Source organism: Thermobia domestica, chromosome 5 (genome assembly GCF_964235325.1).
Source record: "Thermobia domestica chromosome 5, izTheDome1.hap1.1, whole genome shotgun sequence".
Lineage (NCBI taxonomy): Eukaryota > Metazoa > Arthropoda > Insecta > Zygentoma > Lepismatidae > Thermobia > Thermobia domestica.
In genome coordinates this window covers 29970621-29990325 of record NC_137458.1, presented here as the reverse complement: position 1 = coordinate 29990325, position 19705 = coordinate 29970621, and the positions used below count along the sequence as shown (strand labels likewise).

At 36.8% G+C, this 19705-nt stretch overlaps 1 protein-coding gene across 1 annotated transcript in view; it reads right to left on the bottom strand.

Annotated features, from left to right (window-relative positions):
* The window catches only part of LOC145685827 (leukocyte elastase inhibitor-like), a 133480-nt gene that overhangs the window by 24727 nt on the left and 89048 nt on the right, over positions 1–19705 (bottom strand). The window contains exon 8 of the mRNA XM_081758415.1: positions 19554–19695. Within this exon, the coding sequence (XP_081614541.1) occupies positions 19554–19695 (142 nt within the window). The remainder of the gene's footprint in view (positions 1–19553; positions 19696–19705) is intronic.

Here is a 19705-nt window from a genome sequence, read left to right as displayed (position 1 = left end):
CACTGATACTGTAACACAAACACTTTTCCCAATGAGTTACAAGGTATTTTCAGATCGACACTATCAATGTTGAATCTACTATAGCAATAAGCTTCGTATGAGGCAAGTCATTCTAGGTGCCATATTTTCCAACTCAGGAAATATTTTGTCAAAATAGTCAAACAGATAAGGTATCAGTTTAAATATTAGAATTTTTTCATTGCGTTGATACTCCTGTTAACCCGCCTTTTCGTTTGATAACGTAACACGATGTATATGTCATTACATTGAACTTCTTGTAATATTTACCTTTTCAGCGTAAAAGTACATTTTTAGGACCGAGACATTATATGAATGCGGCAAAAAATATCTTCTAGCTCAGAGTATATCCAAAAACAGCACACTTGACAGCCAATAGACAATTACATCACAGACTGTTGCTACGAACTCATGCCGGAAAGCTAGTAGTGTCCAGGTTTATCAACCTTCCGACAATTTATCGTGATATACAATAATTTAAGCCTTAATGCTATATACGGTAACGCCTTTGCGATAATAGGTGAATTTACGAAAATTTAAGATTTAGTGCTATATATGATCATGGTTTGCAATAATAAGCGAATATACAATAATTTAAGCCTTAATGCTATATACGATAATTCCTTTGCGATAATAGGTGAATATACGATAATTTAATCCTTAATGGTATATACGATAATCCCAATGCGATAATAGGTGAATATACGGTAATTTAATCCTTAATGCCATATACGATAATCCCAATGCGATAATAAGTGAATATACGGTAATTTAATTAATAATGCTATATACGATAATGCCCTTGTGATAATAGGTGAATATACGGTAATTTAATCCTTAATGCTATACACGATAATGCCCTTGTGATAATAGGTGAATATACGGTAATTTAATCCTTAATGCTATATACGATAATGCCCTTGCGATAATAGGTGAATATACGATAATTTAATCCTTAATGGTATATACGATAATCCCAATGCGATAATAGGTGAATATACGGTAATTTAATCCTTAATGGTATATACGATAATCCCAATGCGATAATAAGTGAATATACGGTAATTTAATCCTTAATGCTATATACGATAATCCCCTTGCGATAATAGGTGAATATACGGTAATTTAATCCTTAATGGTATACACGATAATCCCCTTGCGATAATAGGTGAATATACGGTAATTTAATCCTTAATGGTATATACGATAATCCCAATGCGATAATAGGTGAATATACGATAATTTAATCCTTATGCTATATACGATAATTCCCTTCCGATAATAGGTGAATATACGATAAATTAATCCTTAATGCTATATACGATAATCCCAATGCGATAATAGGTGAATATACGGGAATTTAATCCTTAATGCTATATACGATAATCCCAATGCGATAATAGGTGAATATACGGTAATTTAATCCTTAATGCTATTTACGATAATCCCAATGCGGTAATAGGTGAATATACGGTAATTTAATCCTTAATGCTATATACGATAATTCCCTTCCGATAATAGGTGAATATACGATAAATTAATCCTTAATGCTATATACGATAATCCCAATGCGATAATAGGTGAATATACGGTAATTTAATCCTTAATGGTATTTACGATAATCCCAATGCGGTAATAGGTGAATATACGGTAATTTAATCCTTAATGCTATATACGATAATTCCCTTCCGATAATAGGTGAATATACGATAAATTAATCCTTAATGCTATATACGATAATCCCAATGCGATAATAGGTGAATATACGGTAATTTAATCCTTAATGGTATTTACGATAATCCCAATGCGGTAATAGGTGAATATACGGTAATTTAATCCTTAATGCTATATACGATAATTCCCTTCCGATAATAGGTGAATATACGATAAATTAATCCTTAATGCTATATACGATAATCCCAATGCGATAATAGGTGAATATACGGTAATTTAATCCTTAATGGTATTTACGATAATCCCAATGCGGTAATAGGTGAATATACGGTAATTTAATCCTTAATGCTATATACGATAATTCCCTTCCGATAATAGGTGAATATACGATAAATTAATCCTTAATGCTATATACGATAATCCCAATGCGATAATAGGTGAATATACGGTAATTTAATCCTTAATGGTATATACGATAATCCCAATGCGGTAATAGGTGAATATACGGTAATTTAATCCTTAATGCTATATACGATAATTCCCTTCCGATAATAGGTGAATATACGATAAATTAATCCTTAATGCTATATACGATAATCCCAATGCGATAATAGGTGAATATACGGTAATTTAATCCTTAATGCTATTTACGATAATCCCAATGCGGTAATAGGTGAATATACGGTAATTTAATCCTTAATGCTATATACGATAATTCCCTTCCGATAATAGGTGAATATACGATAAATTAATCCTTAATGCTATATACGATAATCCCAATGCGATAATAGGTGAATATACGGTAATTTAATCCTTAATGGTATTTACGATAATCCCAATGCGGTAATAGGTGAATATACGGTAATTTAATCCTTAATGCTATATACGATAATTCCCTTCCGATAATAGGTGAATATACGATAAATTAATCCTTAATGCTATATACGATAATCCCAATGCGATAATAGGTGAATATACGGTAATTTAATCCTTAATGGTATTTACGATAATCCCAATGCGGTAATAGGTGAATATACGGTAATTTAATCCTTAATGCTATATACGATAATTCCCTTCCGATAATAGGTGAGTATACGATAAATTAATCCTTAATGCTATATACGATAATCCCAATGCGATAATAGGTGAATATACGGTAATTTAATCCTTAATGGTATATACGATAATCCCAATGCGGTAATAGGTGAATATACAGTAATTTAAGCCCTAATGCTATATACGATAATCCCAATGCGATAATAGGTGAATATACCGTAATTTAAGAACGCAAACTTTATTACAGTTTTTGAATGTGCAAATAAATAGCGCATGTGCATTTAATTAAAGATACACACACCCATACACTGAAATTTTTAACAGTAATTCTCACTAAGTAAATAAATAATGATTTGGGAATTGGTAAATGACAACGCTACAGCCCTTCTTTAAAGTCAATTACGTTTACGAGATGGCAACATTATTGTTAGTTAGAGTAGTGTTTACAAGGATTTAAAAATGATGAGAACAGTGACGCTGATTTGGAGTTCTAAAATGAAGATTACTAGGTAAGTTTATTATATATTATTGCTATTATTATTAGTATTATAATTATCTCTTCAATTACCACGTGCATAATGAGTATACTGTGATTTTTGTATTATACGACGATTTTAAAAAGGAGAATTGATAAATTTGTTTTCTGAAGTTGGCAACTCTGGGAGTGTGAAAGGACACATTATTCTACTTTTTACGAATTGCATCAAATGAAAATGAATGTGAGTAGGGTGGGGACACTTGGCGCTGTTTTTTTCCTACTGCGCATGCGCAAACCCTCGACGCTGATTGGCTGGCGCAGGTCACGTGACCCCGCCACGCCCCTCGACGCTGATTGGCTGGCCACGCCCCTTCACGCTGATTGGTCGATGTAGGCCACGCCCCCTGCCACGCCCCCTTGACGCTGATTGGCCGACCACGCCCCCTGACGCTGATTGGTCGGTGTAGGCCACGCCCCCCGCCACGCCCCTTGACGCCGATTGGTCATGCTCTTTTACGACCTCCGATTGGCTGGCGCGGGACTCCGCCCCCTTAACGGCGATTGGTCACGCTCTTTTACGACCTCCTATCTACCGCGCTGACTGGCTGGCGCAGGACCCTCCCTCTTTACGCCGATTGGATGGCATCGGACCTCGCCTCCCTTAACGCTGATTGGCCGACCACGCGCACGGTCTTTTAGGAGTACCGCGCTGATTGGTCGGCGCCGACCCCCCACCCACTGGACTCACGTACTGCGCACATGCCGCATTGCAGCAGAGAATACGAACACATAGCATAGCAGATAATACATAAGATTCGTTCCCTTTTATGAGCACTTTACGAACACATAACGCAGCACATATTACACAGAGACTCGTTCCCTTTTATGAGCACTCTTTTAAACATAGCAAAGACTCGTTCCCTTTTATGAGCACTTTTAACATAGCAGAAATTACACAGAGACTACGAACACATAACATAGCACATATAACATAAGACTATCTAACATAGCAGGGGTGCACTCATTCCCTTTTATGAGCACTTTTAACATAGCAGAAATTACAGAGAGACTACGAACACATAACATAGCACATATAACATAAGACTATCTAACATAGCAGGGGTGCACTCGTTCCCTTTTATGAGCACTCTTTTTAAACATAGCAGAGAATAATGGGGGTGTATTCGCCCTCCATTTTGCGACCAATTTTTGACCTACTGCGCATATGCGCAAAACTGTTCCGATTTCGCAGTTAAAAAAATAACAGCACACACAGCAGACCGCAGACTGTTCCAGTTCAGGAGCAGATTACGGCTATGCGCAGAAACATAAAATAAGACATAACACCCCCGTTCTCTTTTACGAGCACTTTATAGCAACATAATAGAGCAAAGAATAAAGAAATAACAACCACACACACACACACACACACACACACACACACACACACACTTGATTGCTTATGCGCAGTAAAATTAAATTTCCAATTAATTACACATTGCAGGCATGCGCAGAAAAATTACACTAGACTACAGTCTGTTCCAGTTGCAGTGCTGGTTTCGGTTCAATAGAGCAGACTACGTGCAACAAGCAGGTCATAAAAGACTATGACCTATTTTTCATCCCCTAAATAACATAGTATACACCCACACTTGGTTGCGTATGTCAAATCCAATTTAGTAGAAATAACACGCATGCGCAGAAACATTTATATTTCCGATTCAACCATGCTGGTAAAGAATACCACACTTATTTCTACCAGGGTCTTATAGTTTTTTGTGGGATACGCCCTTTCTATGATAATTTTAACCGATTTGGATGAAACTCGATATATGAGGGTTTTCGAACATGCTGATTACGAATATCATACTTATTTTTACCAGGGTCTTATGGTTCATGTGGGATACGTCCTTTCTATGATAATTTTATCCGATTTGGATGAAACTCGGTATAGGTGGGTTTTCGACCATGCTGAGTACGAATATCATTCTTATTTTTAACTGGGCCCTATAGTTTATGAGGGATAAGTCGTTTGTATGACACTTAAAACCTAATAACTCAAAAACGGGACCACATATTGAGGTCGTGTTTCCACATTTAGTAACGGGTCACCAGCAACCACAAGTTCCAAAATAATGACCATCGAGGTCAAAGGTCAACATACTTAAAACCTAATCACTCGAAAACGGATCCATATATTGAGATGGTGTTTCCAAGTCTGGTTGGTAATTGGTCATCAGGTACTACAAGATCCAAAACATTGACCATCGAGGTCAAAGGTCAACCTACTTAAAACCTAATAACTCGAAAACGGATCCATATATTGAGATGGTGTTTCCAAGTCTGGTAATTGGTCATCAGGTACTACAAGATCCAAAACATTGACCACCGAGGTCAAAGGTCAACATACTTAAAACCTAATAACTCGAAAACGGAGCCACACATTGAGGTGCTGTTTCCACATTTAGTAATCGGCCACCAACTACTACAAGATCCAAAACATTGACCATCGAGGTCAAAGGTCAACCTACTTAAAACCTAATCACTCGAAAACGGATCCATATATTAAGATGGTGTTTCCAAGTCTGGTAATTGGTCATCAGGTACTACAAGATACAAAACATTGACCATCGAGGTCAAAGGTCAACCTACTTAAAACCTAATCACTCGAAAACGGATCCACATATTGAGATGGTGTTTCCAAGTCCGGTAATTGGTCATCAGGTACTACAAGATCCAAAACATTGACCATCGAGGTCAAAGGTCAACCTACTTAAAACCTAATCACTCGAAAACGGATCCACATATTGAGATGGTGTTTCCAAGTCCGGTAATTGGTCATCAGGTACTACAAGATCCAAAACATTGACCATCGAGGTCAAAGGTCAACCTACTTAAAACCTAATCACTCCAAAACGGAGCAACATATTGAGATGCTGTTTCCAAATCTAGTAATTGGTCATCAGGTACTACAAGATCCAGAACATTGACCATCGAGGTCAAAGGTCAACATACTTAAAACCTAATAACACGAAAACTGAGCCATATATTGAGGTGCTGTTTCCACATTTAGTAATCGCCCACCAACTACTACAAGTTCCAAAATACCGATCATCGAGGTCAAAGGTCAACATACTTAAAACCTAATCACTCGAAAACGGATCCACATATTGAGATGGTGTTTCCAAATCTACTAATAGGTCATCAGGTACTACAAGTTCCAAAATAATGACCATCGAGGTCAAAGGTCAACATACTTAAAACCTAGTAACACGAAAACGGACCCCCATATTGAGATGGTGTTGCCACATTTAGTAATTGATCATCAGGTACTACAAGTTCCAAAATAACGACCATCGTGGTCAAAAGGTTAAAGTACTTAAAACCTAATCACTCGAAAACGGAGGCACATATTGAGGTGCGGTTTCCAAATCTAGTAATAGGTCATCAACTAGTACACGTTAAAAAACGTACTGACTTTCGAGGTCAAAGGTCAAATATTTAAACCTTAATAACTCGTAAACGGAGTCAGCAAGAGATTTCTGTGACCTATTCATTTTTTGTTCCAAGCAGAAAAAGTGAAGAATGAATAAATTTTAGTGACTTATTTGCTATTGTACTAACGAGAAAAAAATCAAAACAACGCCATTTTTAACTTGCTCAGAATTTCTGTACATTTTGGGTTATTAAAAATAATTTGGATGGACTAACGAAAAAGAAAGCAAGGATATTCCATTTTAGCTAGCTGAGAATTTAAAGAAACAAAGGGAACCTACTCAATTTTCTATCAACGAGAAATGCCATATTTCAACTACCTCAGAATTTATGTCTTCTTGTACTAATTAAATAAACGAAGGAATATTGTACCAATGAGAAATGCCATTTTTTCTAGACCATGTTCTAATATTTAAACAAACGAAGGGGTGAATTTGAGTGACCTATTCAATTTTGCACCAATGAGAAATAACCTCCTATTTTAAATAAACAAACAAACGGATAAATTTAACCGGCTCAGAAGTGTACTATTTAAACAAACGAAGGTCTCTTGAGCGAGATTTCCAATTTTGTAGCAAGAAGGACTATTTTCTAACTAACTCAAATTTGGATGGAGTGTTTAGTTTTGTTCGAACCAGAAAAATTTGATTGGATTATTTCCTTATGTACCAACTGGGAAAAGTGAAGGAATAAATTTGGGTAGAATATTTAGTTTTGTACCTAGCAAAATAAGAAAAAGAAGTGAAGAACGAATAAAATTTGGATGGTCTATTTTCTTATGTACCAACAAACAAAATGGAGCACCTGCGACAAAAAAGAAACCGAAGGAGGAATAAATTTGGGTGACCTAATCAGTTTGTAATAAGCAGAATCAGCATTCTATACTTTTTTCTGCCATTCATTGGGGTTGTCCTATTTCCTTTTGTACCAACGAGAACCATTTTTAACAGACATAGAATTTGTACCAAACAGAAAAGAGGAGCTACACGATTAAACAAAGCAATCAATTTTTAACTAGCTCAGAATTTATGTGCCTTTTGTAACGAAGAAACAAATTTGAAGGAGGTTCATTTTAACTAATCCTGCTGCGAGTAGATCAATTAGTACATAGTAAAAAATAAAGCAATATGGCATTATTGCGACTTTCATTTTCGAATACATACGAATTAGGCCACTATGGCAAAAAATTCTACTCTCTCCTTATGCTTTAGAAACCCGCTAGTAGGGCGTCGATTCAGTACTCCATATTGGAGTATACCTTTTATACAACAAACAAGTCTACGGTCTTCGGCATGCATTTTAGACCAAGGGCAGCAAGACACTATATTAAATAACACTTCTGCTGGATAGAAATTCGATTCTCACGATCTTCTGCTTTACTTGGAAATTATCCACATCTTAGAATTTATCAGGTTACATCTAGTAAAAGAAAACGAATAGATAATTTTGAGACAGTTCCATATGGGTAAATACAGTATTAGTAGAAACGATAGTTTTTAATTAAGTAGAGATAAGGAGAGAGTGAAAAAAATGGAAAATTAAATTTTAAATTATTATTATTATTATTATTTTAGAGGTCAAAAGGAAGAATAAATGAATTTGAGTGGCATATGTACGGAATTTAGTTTTGTATCGGGCAAAAAAAAATTTTGAATGTAATATTTTATTTTGTACCAGCGGGGAATTTAGTGTTGTACCATTGTATCAATTTAAGTATTTTTGTACTATTTAGTACCACCGAAAAGGTGTAGAATATTTAGTTTTGTATTAACGACTAAAGCCTTTGTGTGCATTACAATGGCCGAAGTTTTTCATTTTCCCTGTGGTACAACGTAATGGTCGCCCCGCTTATTCTAGCTCTACAGTTAGATATTTTCGATTGGATAATGGTATTAAGCCACGTTTTGTTGAGCACAATGCCCACTATAACGATGTGGTAGACAATTATTTGATGGATAGATATTTGTTTAATAGTCGATATAACAAATGGTATATGATAGAATTTGTCAAGCATTTATCGCAGGTAGATATTAAGATAGACTTTTTGTCGTTGGTTACTCTTTTCCAATCAGCTACCTTTTTTGCCATGAAAACTAAGGGTAATAGTTATACTGTGATAGCTTTCTTTTGCTATGGGGGAACGCAGGACACTTTGGATGAGTTATTAAAGTTTTGGAATCATGTGTGCGAGTTCAGGCAAAGTATCCAGATTGCGGATTTACTTGGTTGCTTTACACGGTGTGGTAAAACTGCCCTTTTTGCGGTATCTCCTGATACCTATCTGTTGGACCTCGCGGTATTTGGAAACTTGGTGAAAAAGAATAACAAATGGTTTTTCTCACAATAAAGCTATACATACAGAATTATCCATTATGGCAAAAAAAATACTACTTTCTCCTTATGCTTAGTTGGAGTAGACTTCGATACATTGTGTAAGAATTCCAATTAATAGCGGTATTGCACTGTACTTATAATAGTCTGTAATAGTGCAGTTTATTGTAGTCTACTAGCAATAATGATCTCTAAGAGAGTTATTAGGTAAAGATAACAATTACACCGCCATTCTGCGAACAAATTTATAAGACCATATTCTGCTACTCAAACAAACGAAGGAATAAGCTCAGAATTTGTATACGTTTTGTGCTATTCAAATAAACCTATTCACTTTTATACCACCTTTTAGTTTTGTACCAACCACAAAAAAAAGGGAAGAAGGATCATTATAACAAGCTCACTATTTTTATACCATTTTGTATTACTCTATTTCATTTTTGTAACAATCAGAAGAAAACAGCTCAGAATTTTATACCTTTGTGGTGTTACATTTTGTATATTTTTGTGTCATCCAGAGAACAATTTAAATTGACTCTTCCTTCACTATATGGGTATTGACATGTGTTTAGCGAATTAGGTTTACAAAATACTAACGGCGACGCTAAAGTCCAGTTTCCCGGTCACTAACTAAATTGCGTCATAATTCAATTATAACTTAATCATTAGCAATTAGCGTACCAAATAAAACTGATGAAGGACGACAAATCATGACATCATACTTTGCCATTTTCGATCACAACAGAAGAAATCATATCAAAGTAAGAAAAGTTTTTAATGTTCCATGTTCCACACCATCTATAAAAAGTGCTGCAGATAATTAAGCAACGTTTCGAATGCGTTACCTAACACTTGTATTGCTCAACGATTCAATTATTTTTTAAACTTTCTTTCCTCGTCTAAGTCCAAAAAGACAAATATATATTTTTGCATTTATGTATTTTATTATAATGGAATATAAGATTATGGAGTATATTTGGAAATAATAGAACATACATCACGGCGTTATATTAACGAATTATTTTGCATTGCCTTGAAACATATTATTAAACACAGAGAATGCATAGAATGCTTTTATTGTAGGTATATAAGTAGATGTGTCACACTTGATTTGTTTTTGCTGAAGAGCAGAAAAATGACTAGCATGGAAATTGTTTATGTTTCACCTAGAGAAAAAGAAATTCAGCGTGAAAACGAAAAACCTATACTGTTAATCCAGCCGTCTGACCCCGATTTGCCAGATGAATTACGTGATAAAGTGAGAATCATATATCCAACACAAGAAATAGAAGAAGTGTATTCTTTTAGACGCTATAATAGATATAATGATGAAATACTCCCGGAAAGTGATGATGACAGTGTTTCAAATATTACCTGTTTTGAACTGGGAGCTAATGAGTGCGAGTGTACTAGTGAAAGTATTAGTCATACATGTGTTATACAATTATTTAATGAGTATACACCAAATTCAGTATTATTATGTGAAGCATGTTCTAAACATAATGAGAATGAAAAAGATCACAACTGTTTGTTGCAGTATGATTACGAATTATTGCAAAAGGTGTGGACGCTCTTAATTAAACGTGAAATGAGAGAGAAAATCTATAAACTTTATATAAAGAAGCATTTTAAAAGTTGTAATATTAAGAACACTTATACTTTGGAGAAAAAATTTAATCTGGTATATGAATACATTACAGAGTGTGATTATTATATCAACAAAATAGTACAAATGTTTTTAGAAAAAGATAAACAATTATTTAATTCTGTAAATGAACACTGAGCCCACTGTAGCATATGTATTTGATTGTGTAAGAATGACGGTGTAATTGTTATCTTTACCTAATAACTCTTTTAGATAAGATCATTATTGCTAGTAGACTACAATAAACTGCACTATTACAGACTATTATAAGTACAGTGCAATACCGCTATTAATTGGAATTCTTACACAATGTATCGAAGTCTACTCCAACTAAGCATAAGGAGAAAGTAGTATTTTTTTGCCATAATGGATAATTCTGTATGTATAGCTTTATTGTGAGAAAAACCATTTGTTATTCTTTTTCACCAAGTTTCCAAATACCGCGAGGTCCAACAGATAGGTATCAGGAGATACCGCAAAAAGGGCAGTTTTACCACACCGTGTAAAGCAACCAAGTAAATCCGCAATCTGGATACTTTGCCTGAACTCGCACACATGATTCCAAAACTTTAATAACTCATCCAAAGTGTCCTGCGTTCCCCCATAGCGAAAGAAAGCTATCACAGTATAACTATTACCCTTAGTTTTCATGGCAAAAAAGGTAGCTGATTGGAAAAGAGTAACCAACGACAAAAAGTCTATCTTAATATCTACCTGCGATAAATGCTTGACAAATTCTATCATATACCATTTGTTATATCGACTATTAAACAAATATCTATCCATCAAATAATTGTCTACCACATCGTTATAGTGGGCATTGTGCTCAACAAAACGTGGCTTAATACCATTATCCAATCGAAAATATCTAACTGTAGAGCTAGAATAAGCGGGGCGACCATTACGTTGTACCACAGGGAAATGAAAAACTTCGGCCATTGTAATGCACACAACCAAGTATGTGTTAAAGGTTTTAGTCGTTAATACAAAATAAAGAAGCCAACAAAACTAAATATTCTACACCTTCTCGGTGGTACTAAATAGTACAAAAATACTTAAATTGATACAATGGTACAACACTAAATTCCCCGCTGGTACAAAATAAAATATTACATTCAATTTTTTTTTGCCCGATACAAAACTAAATTCCGTACATATGCCACTCAAATTCATTTATTCTTCCTTTTGACCTCTAAAATAATAATAATAATAATAATTTAAAATTTAATTTTCCATTTTTTTCACTCTCTCCTTATCTCTACTTAATTAAAAACTATCGTTTCTACTAATACTGTATTTACCCATATGGAACTGTCTCAAAATTATCTATTCGTTTTCTTTTACTAGATGTAACCTGATAAATTCTAAGATGTGGATAATTTCCAAGTAAAGCAGAAGATCGTGAGAATCGAATTTCTATCCAGCAGAAGTGTTATTTAATATAGTGTCTTGCTGCCCTTGGTCTAAAATGCATGCCGAAGACCGTAGACTTGTTTGTTGTATAAAAGGTATACTCCAATATGGAGTACTGAATCGACGCCCTACTAGCGGGTTTCTAAAGCATAAGGAGAGAGTAGAATTTTTTGCCATAGTGGCCTAATTCGTATGTATTCGAAAATGAAAGTCGCAATAATGCCATATTGCTTTATTTTTTACTATGTACTAATTGATCTACTCGCAGCAGGATTAGTTAAAATGAACCTCCTTCAAATTTGTTTCTTCGTTACAAAAGGCACATAAATTCTGAGCTAGTTAAAAATTGATTGCTTTGTTTAATCGTGTAGCTCCTCTTTTCTGTTTGGTACAAATTCTATGTCTGTTAAAAATGGTTCTCGTTGGTACAAAAGGAAATAGGACAACCCCAATGAATGGCAGAAAAAAGTATAGAATGCTGATTCTGCTTATTACAAACTGATTAGGTCACCCAAATTTATTCCTCCTTCGGTTTCTTTTTTGTCGCAGGTGCTCCATTTTGTTTGTTGGTACATAAGAAAATAGACCATCCAAATTTTATTCGTTCTTCACTTCTTTTTCTTATTTTGCTAGGTACAAAACTAAATATTCTACCCAAATTTATTCCTTCACTTTTCCCAGTTGGTACATAAGGAAATAATCCAATCAAATTTTTCTGGTTCGAACAAAACTAAACACTCCATCCAAATTTGAGTTAGTTAGAAAATAGTCCTTCTTGCTACAAAATTGGAAATCTCGCTCAAGAGACCTTCGTTTGTTTAAATAGTACACTTCTGAGCCGGTTAAATTTATCCGTTTGTTTGTTTATTTAAAATAGGAGGTTATTTCTCATTGGTGCAAAATTGAATAGGTCACTCAAATTCACCCCTTCGTTTGTTTAAATATTAGAACATGGTCTAGAAAAAATGGCATTTCTCATTGGTACAATATTCCTTCGTTTATTTAATTAGTACAAGAAGACATAAATTCTGAGGTAGTTGAAATATGGCATTTCTCGTTGATAGAAAATTGAGTAGGTTCCCTTTGTTTCTTTAAATTCTCAGCTAGCTAAAATGGAATATCCTTGCTTTCTTTTTCGTTAGTCCATCCAAATTATTTTTAATAACCCAAAATGTACAGAAATTCTGAGCAAGTTAAAAATGGCGTTGTTTTGATTTTTTTCTCGTTAGTACAATAGCAAATAAGTCACTAAAATTTATTCATTCTTCACTTTTTCTGCTTGGAACAAAAAATGAATAGGTCACAGAAATCTCTTGCTGACTCCGTTTACGAGTTATTAAGGTTTAAATATTTGACCTTTGACCTCGAAAGTCAGTACGTTTTTTAACGTGTACTAGTTGATGACCTATTACTAGATTTGGAAACCGCACCTCAATATGTGCCTCCGTTTTCGAGTGATTAGGTTTTAAGTACTTTAACCTTTTGACCACGATGGTCGTTATTTTGGAACTTGTAGTACCTGATGATCAATTACTAAATGTGGCAACACCATCTCAATATGGGGGTCCGTTTTCGTGTTACTAGGTTTTAAGTATGTTGACCTTTGACCTCGATGGTCATTATTTTGGAACTTGTAGTACCTGATGACCTATTAGTAGATTTGGAAACACCATCTCAATATGTGGATCCGTTTTCGAGTGATTAGGTTTTAAGTATGTTGACCTTTGACCTCGATGATCGGTATTTTGGAACTTGTAGTAGTTGGTGGGCGATTACTAAATGTGGAAACAGCACCTCAATATATGGCTCAGTTTTCGTGTTATTAGGTTTTAAGTATGTTGACCTTTGACCTCGATGGTCAATGTTCTGGATCTTGTAGTACCTGATGACCAATTACTAGATTTGGAAACAGCATCTCAATATGTTGCTCCGTTTTGGAGTGATTAGGTTTTAAGTAGGTTGACCTTTGACCTCGATGGTCAATGTTTTGGATCTTGTAGTACCTGATGACCAATTACCGGACTTGGAAACACCATCTCAATATGTGGATCCGTTTTCGAGTGATTAGGTTTTAAGTAGGTTGACCTTTGACCTCGATGGCCAATGTTTTGGATCTTGTAGTACCTGATGACCAATTACCGGACTTGGAAACACCATCTCAATATGTGGATCCGTTTTCGAGTGATTAGGTTTTAAGTAGGTTGACCTTTGACCTCGATGGTCAATGTTTTGTATCTTGTAGTACCTGATGACCAATTACCAGACTTGGAAACACCATCTTAATATATGGATCCGTTTTCGAGTGATTAGGTTTTAAGTAGGTTGACCTTTGACCTCGATGGTCAATGTTTTGGATCTTGTAGTAGTTGGTGGCCGATTACTAAATGTGGAAACAGCACCTCAATGTGTGGCTCCGTTTTCGAGTTATTAGGTTTTAAGTATGTTGACCTTTGACCTCGATGGTCAATGTTTTGGATCTTGTAGTACCTGATGACCAATTACCAGACTTGGAAACACCATCTCAATATAAGGATCCGTTTTCGAGTTATTAGGTTTTAAGTAGGTTGACCTTTGACCTCGATGGTCAATGTTTTGGATCTTGTAGTACCTGATGACCAATTACCAACCAGACTTGGAAACACCATCTCAATATATGGATCCGTTTTCGAGTGATTAGGTTTTAAGTATGTTGACCTTTGACCTCGATGGTCATTATTTTGGAACTTGTGGTTGCTGGTGACCCGTTACTAAATGTGGAAACACGACCTCAATATGTGGTCCCGTTTTTGAGTTATTAGGTTTTAAGTGTCATACAAACGACGTATCCCTCATAAACTATAGGGCCCAGTTAAAAATAAGAATGATATTCGTACTCAGCATGGTCGAAAACCCACCTATACCGAGTTTCATCCAAATCGGATAAAATTATCATAGAAAGGACGTATCCCACATGAACCATAAGACCCTGGTAAAAATAAGTATGATATTCGTAATCAGCATGTTCGAAAACCCTCATATATCGAGTTTCATCCAAATCGGTTAAAATTATCATAGAAAGGGCGTATCCCACAAAAAACTATAAGACCCTGGTAGAAATAAGTGTGGTATTCTTTACCAGCATGGTTGAATCGGAAATATAAATGTTTCTGCGCATGCGTGTTATTTCTACTAAATTGGATTTGACATACGCAACCAAGTGTGGGTGTATACTATGTTATTTAGGGGATGAAAAATAGGTCATAGTCTTTTATGACCTGCTTGTTGCACGTAGTCTGCTCTATTGAACCGAAACCAGCACTGCAACTGGAACAGACTGTAGTCTAGTGTAATTTTTCTGCGCATGCCTGCAATGTGTAATTAATTGGAAATTTAATTTTACTGCGCATAAGCAATCAAGTGTGTGTGTGTGTGTGTGTGTGTGTGTGTGTGTGTGTGTGGTTGTTATTTCTTTATTCTTTGCTCTATTATGTTGCTATAAAGTGCTCGTAAAAGAGAACGGGGGTGTTATGTCTTATTTTATGTTTCTGCGCATAGCCGTAATCTGCTCCTGAACTGGAACAGTCTGCGGTCTGCTGTGTGTGCTGTTATTTTTTTAACTGCGAAATCGGAACAGTTTTGCGCATATGCGCAGTAGGTCAAAAATTGGTCGCAAAATGGAGGGCGAATACACCCCCATTATTCTCTGCTATGTTTAAAAAGAGTGCTCATAAAAGGGAACGAGTGCACCCCTGCTATGTTAGATAGTCTTATGTTATATGTGCTATGTTATGTGTTCGTAGTCTCTCTGTAATTTCTGCTATGTTAAAAGTGCTCATAAAAGGGAATGAGTGCACCCCTGCTATGTTAGATAGTCTTATGTTATATGTGCTATGTTATGTGTTCGTAGTCTCTGTGTAATTTCTGCTATGTTAAAAGTGCTCATAAAAGGGAACGAGTCTTTGCTATGTTTAAAAGAGTGCTCATAAAAGGGAACGAGTCTCTGTGTAATATGTGCTGCGTTATGTGTTCGTAAAGTGCTCATAAAAGGGAACGAATCTTATGTATTATCTGCTATGCTATGTGTTCGTATTCTCTGCTGCAATGCGGCATGTGCGCAGTACGTGAGTCCAGTGGGTGGGGGGTCGGCGCCGACCAATCAGCGCGGTACTCCTAAAAGACCGTGCGCGTGGTCGGCCAATCAGCGTTAAGGGAGGCGAGGTCCGATGCCATCCAATCGGCGTAAAGAGGGAGGGTCCTGCGCCAGCCAGTCAGCGCGGTAGATAGGAGGTCGTAAAAGAGCGTGACCAATCGCCGTTAAGGGGGCGGAGTCCCGCGCCAGCCAATCGGAGGTCGTAAAAGAGCATGACCAATCGGCGTCAAGGGGCGTGGCGGGGGGCGTGGCCTACACCGACCAATCAGCGTCAAGGGGGCGTGGTCGGCCAATCAGCGTCAAGGGGGCGTGGCAGGGGGCGTGGCCTACATCGACCAATCAGCGTGAAGGGGCGTGGCCAGCCAATCAGCGTCGAGGGGCGTGGCCAAGGGGGCGGGGTCACGTGACCTGCGCCAGCCAATCAGCGTCGAGGGTTTGCGCATGCGCAGTAGGAAAAAAAACAGCGCCAAGTGTCCCCACCCTACTAATGTGCTTTGGAGTGATACAAGAAGAGTGTATTAATAATTGTTATCTATTTTTGGACTTCATATAAAGTCTTTTTGTACGAGAGGGGTTAATGTCAGGGGTAAAAGTGAGGGGGAACGCGGGAGGACGCCTTCTACCCACTTTCAGAAAATATCTGTCCCGTTCCCCCACTTTCTAAAAAATACAATGGACAAAGATAGGAACGGGGGGAGGGTGTGACGCTATGCGTCCCCCTTCCTTTTCAAATCCTTTTATGGTGGCCAGTTAAACATTTATTTAAAACAAGAACAAATCATCAAACAAGAACAATGAAAACTTACCTGCGGGCGCCATTTGTCTATCACAGTTGTTGATGTTTGTATCACTTGAAAAAATACGAGCAACATCTGTATTTAACGTTACACAACTGACAAGGAACGTATGCGAACCATGACAGCTAGATATTTATGCAGATTTGTACCTTGACTAATTGTAATCATCGTGGTGATAATCTTTCGGTGCGGAAATGCCATGTTTACCCGCTACATATACCAAGTAGTGACCGGGTGAAACTGTGCCGAGTTAAACCCCCAAAACGCCAGAAAAAGGCAGAAAATGGAAAATATGTGCATGTAACCTGATATCTATGGGAGAGGGACACGTCACAAAGAACACAGCAGTAGTGTCACACAAACAGGGTTGCCATCCCAACACAAACTTATAGTTTTCCAAATAGAACGTATACTATTTTATGGCATTAAAACAATTGGCATAAAACGTGAAAGAAAATAAGCAAATTGTGAGTTAGTGTTGCTAAATAACGGAGATATGAGGCTCTAAAGTTAAGAAATTATGGGGTCTGTACAGAGAAACGAAGAAATGTACAACAACAACAAGACTGCAGAAAGAATAAATGTATAGTAGAAAGGAAACCACAGCATGCACAGTATTCAGTGACTAATGGCTTGATCGAGTCATATCGAGTGTGCAGTTGTGGCGAGAAATGTATGTATTTTGCCCTACTATCTATGGCTTTTCTGATGTATGTATTGCTGTATTATGTTGAAATATTTTGCGCGTGTTATTACTGGTAACCTGAATCCAGTGTGTTTTGTCTTTATCGTTGTCTTACATGCTAACGTTTCCTATACTCTAGACTGACACTTATCACAAGTCATTAATCTTTGTATTGATTCTCACTTACCTTGTATTGCTTGTAGTTGATTCTCACATAATTTCTTGTCACAGATTTGTTGCCTTTCGTGCCTTTTCTATTCTCTTCAGGTGTTACACCATCGTTTCTGTGGTTTGAAAGGCATGTAACATTTTATGCAGTGTTGGCAATCCCAAGATTCGGCATTCGGGTTTATAGCATTCGGGAACAGTTCGAGATAACGATCTCACACAAAGGCCATTGTAATTGCTGCGCTACGAGAAGACTTGTTGTTCACATTTCCGCATTATGTCACACAGGACTTCTTCTTTCTACGTTTACTGTAACATATGCCTTTTTTTTTTAGGTCAATCCTGTATCAAGCCCGTTAGTCACTGGATGCTGTGCAAGTGCATGCTGTGGTTTACTCCCTACTGTACATTTGTTCTATCTGCTGTCTTGTTGTTGTTGTATATTTGTTCGTTTCTCTGCAGGATCCCATAATTTCTCAACTTTACAGCCTCATATCTCCCTTATGTGACAACACTGATGACCCACCTTTTGCTTATTTTCTTTCACGTTTTATGTCAATTATTTTAATGCCATAAAATGGTATACGTTCTATTTGAAAAACTAAAAGTTTGTGTTGGGATTTTAATACTGCTTGTGTCACATTACTGTTGTGTAGTTGGTCACGTGTCTCCTTCCCGTAGGTTTCAGGTTACATGCATATATTTTTCATTTTCTGTGGTTTTCCGGCATTTTTGGGGTATAATTCGGCACAGCTTCACCCGGTTACTGCTTGGTATATGTATTATACGTAGCGGCTAAACAAGGCATTCCCGCACCAAATGACTATCACCACGATGATTAGCTATCCACAATTAATCAGAGTACCAATTTTCATAAGTATCTAGCTGTCACGGTTCGCATACGTCCTTTATGTGTCCAGAACTTGGTCATAATGTTTTCGAAAGTTTTCGATGGCACAATAAGTACTCTTTAGGAATGCGCACGAGACAAGTCGAGACAGGATTTTCCTGACAAAATTCAAGTCAAGACACGGCTCTTCCAATAGAGAAATATATATTTTTCGAGTCGAGACATCACTTTTACAGCACATTTTCGAGACGAGACAGCCACAAATCTTGTCTCGTGCGCATCCCTAGTATTCTTTAATATATTCATGTTTTATTTTCAATAATTTCAATTAAGCTATGTATGTTAAGTTGCTTCCTTTGTGCTGCTCTATCCCAGAGGCGGATCCAGGGACGATCGGGGCCATTGCCCCACCCAGAAGAGGAAACTTTCTTTATATATATATAAATAAAACCCATCCCAGAGTTTGGAGCTTTTAAAAGTAGCTCTAAGTAGCTGTATTACAACCCACCGCCCCTCCCAGAAGTCCGTCCTGGATCCGCCCCTGCTCTATCCCGTGGATAGCGCATAATCCATAGGGTCTCGTGTTCAATTTCTGGTGTTGAGAACTTTGAAAATTTGAACACATTACAATGCTTGAGATTCCATCGTAGAACTGTAGATCTACCTCGGTGCAACCTCGGTGCTCAAAAAGAACCCTAATCTCCAGTCCAACCAAACTTGTCTTGTTGTAACCCATCTTTAAAGCTTTGTAATTGCTTTCTGAACAATATTTGTACTGCACTATATACTTTTAAGCTTGATCATTCTTACTTACTTGTAACTGCAGCTGCCTTTGTACCTTCTTCAGTGACTTCTATAACAGCTTTCTGAACGACGTTGCTTACTACTAGTCGAGGGTAAAGTGCAATTCCTGTTAAATTTGACTTGAAATCATCGAACACGTCCTCGATACCAAGCTGAAATAAG